The sequence below is a fragment of the Camelina sativa genome, chromosome 9 (assembly GCF_000633955.1).
Source record: "Camelina sativa cultivar DH55 chromosome 9, Cs, whole genome shotgun sequence".
In the NCBI taxonomy this organism is placed as follows: Eukaryota; Viridiplantae; Streptophyta; class Magnoliopsida; order Brassicales; family Brassicaceae; genus Camelina; species Camelina sativa.
The window spans coordinates 22,002,076-22,009,142 of NC_025693.1; the positions used below are offsets into that span (position 1 = coordinate 22,002,076).

The 7,067-nt window shown below is 39.8% G+C and overlaps 2 protein-coding genes across 2 annotated transcripts in view; one reads left to right on the forward strand and one right to left on the reverse strand.

The window, feature by feature from the left end:
• LOC104715555 (disease resistance protein RPS4) overlaps positions 1 to 4,540 on the forward strand; it is a 15,238-nt gene extending 10,698 nt beyond the window's left edge. The window contains 8 exon segments of the mRNA XM_019229291.1: positions 5 to 607; positions 742 to 769; positions 771 to 1,049; positions 1,051 to 1,890; positions 1,985 to 2,305; positions 2,399 to 3,214; positions 3,307 to 3,803; positions 3,918 to 4,540. Coding sequence (XP_019084836.1) covers positions 57 to 607; positions 742 to 769; positions 771 to 1,049; positions 1,051 to 1,890; positions 1,985 to 2,305; positions 2,399 to 3,214; positions 3,307 to 3,803; positions 3,918 to 4,248 — 3,663 coding nt within the window. The 5' untranslated portion in view covers positions 5 to 56 and the 3' untranslated portion in view covers positions 4,249 to 4,540.
• On the reverse strand, positions 4,696 to 7,067 carry LOC104711704. The gene is made up of 4 exons (XM_010428429.2): positions 6,716 to 7,067; positions 6,172 to 6,619; positions 5,593 to 5,711; positions 4,696 to 5,427 (listed from the first exon to the last, which is right to left on the reverse strand). The coding sequence occupies exons 1-4, from the start codon at positions 6,857 to 6,859 to the stop codon at positions 4,966 to 4,968; spliced, it is 1,173 nt and encodes a 390-aa protein (XP_010426731.1). The 5' UTR covers positions 6,860 to 7,067; the 3' UTR covers positions 4,696 to 4,965.

Sequence of the window (7,067 nt, forward strand, 5' to 3'; positions counted from 1 at the left end):
GTAGAAGAGTCAAGATTTTGAAAAAAGGATCTCTAGTTAAAGTTGTTTGTGCAAGCATGTCGTCTTGTATCTCACAAGGAAACACAAGAACGATTTGTTTCCTAAACAAATTAACTCAGATGGAGGAGGTCTCTTCTTCCTCTTCCGAGGTCAAAGCAATTCCCTTGCCGCCGCAGCATCAAGTTTTTGTAAATTTCAGAGGAGAAGAGTTACGGAACAACTTCGTTAGCCATCTCAGAAGTACATTTGAGAGGCATGGGGTCAACATCTTCATAGACACGAATGAGGAAAGGGGCAAACATTTAAATGTGCTTTTCGAGAGAATTGAAGATTCGAGGATTGCTTTGGCTATTTTTTCCGTAAGGTACAGCGAGTCGCAATGGTGCTTGAACGAGCTGCTGAAGATGAAGGAGTGTATGGACAATGGGAAACTCCTCATCATTCCCATCTTCTACAAGGTTACAGCAGCTGACGTTCGGTATCAAAAGGGACTATTCGGTTATTTTTTCAAACAAATGCACCATGTTGATGTTCGCAAGAAAAACCAGTGGTCTGAAGCTTTGAACTCTGTTGCAGACCGGTTCGGCTTCCCCTTCGATGGAAAGAGGTACCATTTTTATTAAAAAAAAAAAAAAAAATTCCTAATATAGCTTATCAAGAGCACAAGATTTGAGATTTTATTAGAGTTTGACCTTCAAGATCTGCTTGGCTTTTATGTTTTTCTTACTGATTTTTTTGTAGCGACGAGAACAACTTCATCGATGGTATAAGTCGAAGCGGTTAAACAAGCGCTGAGCAAAATTTTGTTGGTTGAAACCAAAGATGCCTTCATCAATCTTTCGAACAACACTTCAATGTCCTTTGGAAGAGAAAAGCATGAGATTTATGGACTCAAACAACGCTTAAAAGAATTGGAGGAGAAGCTCGATCTTGATTGTGAGGAGACTCGGATTTTGGGAGTTGTTGGGATGCCCGGCATTGGTAAAACCACTCTTGCAAGGGAGTTATATGAAACTTTGCAGTGCAAGTTCTTAAGGCATGGGTTAATTCCAAGATATCCGTAGAACATCAAAGGAGCTCGGGTTGGATTGCTTGCCTGCATTACTCTTGGAAGAGTTATTGGGTGTGAGAGTTCCAGACATAGAATATACTCAATGTGCATACGAATCTTACAAGATGGAACTACATACACATAAAGTTCTTGTTGTTCTAGACGATGTGAGTGACAAGGAACAGATTAATGTTCTTCTGGGGAGATGCGACTGGATTAGGCAGGGAAGTAGGATTGTCATTGCAACAAGCGACAAGTCACTTATCCAAGGTGTGGTTGACTATACTTATGTTGTCCCGCAGTTGAACCACAAAGACGGCTTAGGTCACTTTGTGCGTTATGCCTTTGATCATCATTCCAACATACACAACAATGACGTCATTATGAAGCTAGCCAAAGAGTTTGTGCATTATGTCAGAGGTCATCCACTAGCTCTAAAGTTGTTGGGCGCAGATCTCAATGGGAAAGACAAGGACCATTGGGAAACAAAATTGGCTACACTCGCAGAAAATTCCAGCCAGAGCATCCGAGATGTGTTGCAAGTAAGTTATGATGAGCTGACTCAAGAGCATAAAGACATATTTCTCGACATAGCTTGTTTTAGATCGGAAGATGAGAGTTACATTGCAAGTTTACTAGATTCATCTGAAGCTGCAAGTGAAATAAAAGCTCTCATGAATAAATTCATGATAAATGTTTCTGATGGTGAAGTACAGATGCATGATTTACTATATACTTTCGCAAGGGAACTTTGTCGAAGAGCATATGCTCTAGATGAAAAGGGGCCACATAGGTTGTGGCACCACCAAGACATAACTGATGTGCTAAAGAACATAGAGGTGAGATTTGGAAACAAGAAACCTTTGTATACAATTTATAAAACTTACTGTATATCACTAATAATAGATTTGACGACCGTGACTTGTCTTCCAGGAAGGTGCGGAAGTCAGAGGGATTTTCCTAAACGTGAATGATATGAAGAGGGAGATGAGCTTAGACAGTTGCACCTTCGAACCAATGCATGGTCTCCGATACCTCAAGATCTATAGCTCACATTGCCCTCAGCAATGTAGACCTAATAATAAGATATACCTTCCTGATGGACTTAACTTCCCACTGAAAGAGGTTCGATATCTCCACTGGCTGGAGTTTCCATTGAAGGAAGTCCCACCAGAATTCAACCCTCAAAATCTTGTCGACCTTAAGCTTCCCTACAGCAAGATTGAACGAATCTGGAGTGATGATAAGCAAAAGGTTTGCCTTCTGCTATCTTTTGATTATATCTGAAGAAAATTAACATGGATTGTTTTTTTTATCTACTGATGCCTAAAACTTGTATTGTCACAGGATACACCAAAATTAAAGTGGGTCAATCTCAATAATTCAAGTAACTTGTGGGACTTGTCGGGGTTATCAAAGGCTCAAAGTCTTGTTTTCCTAAATCTGAAAGGGTGCACAAGTCTCAAGTCTCTTCCGGACATAAATTTAGTCTCTCTTGAAACGCTTATCCTCAGCAACTGCTCAAACCTTAAGGAATTCCGGGTGATCTCACAAAATCTAGAAACTCTATATTTGGATGGCACTTCAATGAAAGAGCTTCCTTTGAACTTTAATATACTCCAGAAACTTGTTGTATTGAATATGAAAGGATGCACGAAGCTGAAGAAGTTTCCGGACTGTCTCGATGACTTGAAAGCTCTTAAAGAATTGATTCTCTCAGATTGTTCGAAGCTCCAAAACTTTCCGGCAATCTGCGAAAGCATCAAGGTGTTAGAGATATTACGATTGGATGCTACTGCCATAACAGAGATTCCGAAGATATTGTCGTTAGAATGTTTGTGCTTAAGCAAGAATGATCAGATCAGCTCCCTTCCAGATAACATCAGCCAACTTTCGCAACTAAAATGGTTGGACTTGAAGTATTGTAAGAGTCTTACATCTATTCCAAAGCTTCCACCAAATCTTCAACACTTGGATGCACACGGTTGTTGCTCACTTAAGACAGTCTCGAATCCACTGGCATGTCTTACTACAACTCAACAGATCTATTCCACATTCATTTTCACGAACTGCGACAAACTCGAAAGGAGTGCAAAAGAAGATATATCTTCCTTTGAGCAAAGGAAATGTCAGCTACTTTTAGATGCACAAAAGCGTTGCAATGTAAGCTCAGTTCCATGATCTCCTTCAATATATGTTCCTCTATTTCAAAAATATTCATGTCTATATGCGTTTTTGTGTGTATACCTTTGCAGAGTTCTGATTCGGAGCCGTTGTTCAGTATTTGCTTTCCTGGAAGTGAACTACCTTCTTGGTTCTGCCATGAAGCTGTTGGACCTGTATTAGAGCTCAGAATGCCTCCACACTGGCAAGAAAATAGGCTTGCCGGTGTAGCTTTATGCGTTGTTGTCTCATGTCCAAACTCTCAAGTACAAATCAACTGTTTTGCCGTGAAATGCACATTCAGACTAGAAGTAAAAGAAGGGTCGTGGATTGATTTTTCATTTCCAGTTGGAAGGTGGAGTAATCAGAGCAATTTAGTAGAGAATATTGCATCAGAGCATGTCTTTATTGGGTATATCAGTTGTTCAAAGATCCTTAAACATCTTGAAAAGCAGCATTTTAACAGCTCGAATCCTACAAAATCTATGCAATCTAGTACTTGCAGTACTACTAAGGCTTCCCTTAAATTCATGGTCATAGATCATACGTGTGAGATACCAAGAATCGAAGTGCTCAAGTGTGGCTTAAGGTAAGTTATATGGTTGAACCTATTTTAAACTGTTTCTCTCCTGTTTTTAAGGAGTTCCTTATTGATTCAGAGCCGTCTAAGGCAATTTCATATCCATGTTTTATCCGGTTGCAGGTTTTTTAAAGGTGTTGGGAGCAGTGGAAATGGTTTGAAGAAGTTGGAAGTGAAAGAAGGTGAACAAAATCTAAGTGCCGAGAAAGCATCAGAAGCTTGGACGATTGGTTCAGGCAGCAGATGCACCCATGTTGTCAAAAGACGTCCAGTACAGATCCAAAAGACACTTACCACAGAGGTTGTTGCACCTTCACCTGAAAAAGCTGGCAATGCAAGATTCCAAATCGAGATCACCTCACGTGAAGCTCAACCACAACCACAACCACGCCCATGTTCGAAAACTTCTAAATGGGCATGTTTTGCTTGTTGTGACTGCCAAAAACATCTATGAACAATGGAAGAGTATGATAGGTCGACACTAGAGAATATAGCCAGGTACGTCCAGTACATATAAGAGATCCCAAAGATTCGGAATTTTGGGGTGTTTAGAATAAGAAACCAAAGAATGAAGATTCCAAGTCTTGTGACTTGGAGGAAAACTCTTTAATTGGATTATTTACCTTGATCGGTTTGCTTGTACCACCTACATGGCAATTTAAGTTCTGTAGCTATTAGGTTACTGTATGAATTCGTTTGTGATTTGAATGACTGGGGTTTTCTAACAACAAACACTCTGTAGATAACCACCTCTTTTTGTTTCAAACAAAATACAAAGTTCCCCCAAGGTCCAAAAAACAAGAAACAGAAATACAAATCTTTCTCGCCTTTTAATTGTTCTCAACAAGTGTTGGTACAAAAAATATTCCAAGAGAATATGTAAAGTACAAAACTAAATGCGTTTGTATAAATGATACAAAATTTTGAAATTAAAAATTTGGAAACAAAACACAGGTTTGGTTGGGAGGACTCTAGTACAAAATTTGACATTTCAACTTAGTAACGAAAAAGAATTTTTTAAATATTTATATAGGTGCATATTAAGTATACATTAACCTTTTGTAGTTTTCTGTCTTGTCTTCTTCTTTGCAGTAAACTGTATCCAAGTTGTTTTTGACTCTTCTGTAGTAATATAGTAGTATCCATTGATGATTATAACACACAAATAACTCTAGTCGTCCCAGTCATGATCCCATCCATCTCGGTTAGGAGCCCTTGCTGTTAAGCCGTTGGCAGAGATGCTGACACTCTTTGCTGCACCACCAGGGGATTTCACAGCATTGTTCTCATCCCAATCATCATCCCAACCCTCGTCCCAGTCTGCTGTCTCCACATCATGGACCCCTGACTCGTTCCCCAAACCTGGCTCTCCGCTCAATTCTAGCTCCCGGTAAGGCACTCCACTTCCTGCACGGCGATTCTTCCGGCACAGACACAATCCCCAAATTCCCCCCAAAATAACAACAGAGACTATTAAGAAATAGGCACCGTTGATGGGCGTCACTAGCTTGTCATATGATGGAAATCGGAACGGTAACGTGTTTGCTTCTGGTGGGTACATATGAAGCACACACTCTCCTTTCCCTGCATCTAGTATGATCTTGTTTGTGTCACCACTAATGGATATGTTTACCTGTGCAAAGTGAAAAAAAGATCGACTCAGTTTTGTACCACAGAATAATAGACTAACATTTGCACTGCATCATCAAAAATCACCAAAAAAAAATCCAGACTTCCAGAGATAAATATGTCAAAGATAACGCTTTTTATCAACTCGGAAAAACATCGAAAGACATACCCTTTGACTCTGGTGTTTAGGCAGTTTCAGCTCTTGTATAGAGTTAACCGGAAGAACAAATTTCGCTTTTAGAGATTTTTCACCTTCATTTTGAACTAAAATCAACCAGTTAGCAGAACCTGCAATTATTAAACACACAACTTTAAAATGAATATTCAATCAACCCAAGCAAAACCTACCGTACACAACAAAACATTCAAAGCAGAGACCTTACAAATTTTAGGGGGAATAGCTATTATGTGTAACAAAGTTTCATGTTGTCGAAATCACAACATTTACAAATTAACACCACGTAATGATGTCAACCATTAGCTAGTATTAGTGGTTGATTCTGCAACGAGGATATCCAATATTGTAAAACATATGCAAATATGATCACTAATTTCATAAAGACAATCTCCACAACATATCCAAACCATTTTCATGAACACCTCTATGCTGCAAACAAATATGGCTATGACTCAATAGGACAACACTACTTATATCATTGCATTGTTCAACAAACAAGAAAGCTTGAAACCAAGAGCGCCGAAATCAATATAATAGACAAACGGCACTACAAGAAGGAGCAAAATATACCTTTATCAATGCTCAAAGTGCAAGCCACCAACAAATCCTCAGATCTACACATGTTAGAGTTTCCTGCACAGGTCTCTACACTGCCAGACTCTGAGCTCCCCTTATTAACGTCATTCGCCTTTTCAGGATCTTTCGGCAAAGGTGGACTCTCCTTAAGTGGCTCCGTCTCATTTTTTCCACTCTCCAAACTTTTTGGAGGCGGCGCCATTGCAGCCGGTAGTTTTCCACTATCCTGGCTATTATCAGTAACGTTCGCTGGAGGCGGAGGAGGGCTTGTAGGCTCTGTTGTATTCAACACTTTTGTATCATTTACAGGTTGCAATTGCGGAGGAGGACTCGCTAAAACAGGCTCTTTCGGATTAGGATTAGGATTCGTCGAATTGCTAGTTGGCAAAGGAAGCTCTGATGAGGTAACATTGGGTTTAACATTAGGCAACGGAGGAGACTCCTAAAGAAGTAACATAAGAGTAAAGTCAAATCACATTGTTCCAAAACCTTATATGAGACCAAAAAAAACAGAGAAAGGAATCGAATTTTTTTTTACTTGTTTAGTGGTTGAATTTGAAGTATCCTTTTGTGTTTCTTCATCAGCTAACTCACGAGGGTTCCCAAAAGACGTTACATCGGAGATGAACAAAATCAATAGAAGAAGAAGAAGTGACAAAACCCAACTTCTAGTTCTATCCATCGCACGCAATTAGGGGGGGTCAAACCCTAACTTTTATGATGACTCGATCGGTTGATTTGTTAGCAAGTGGCGGTTTTGATTCGATCCAAAGATACTTACCTGATTTGAAACTTTGCAACAGAAGCTCATTATTTTCAGGGTATCAGTGGTCTGGTGGACCAAAACGCATCGCAGATTCGTGGATCACACAGTTACGGGGGGGGGGGGG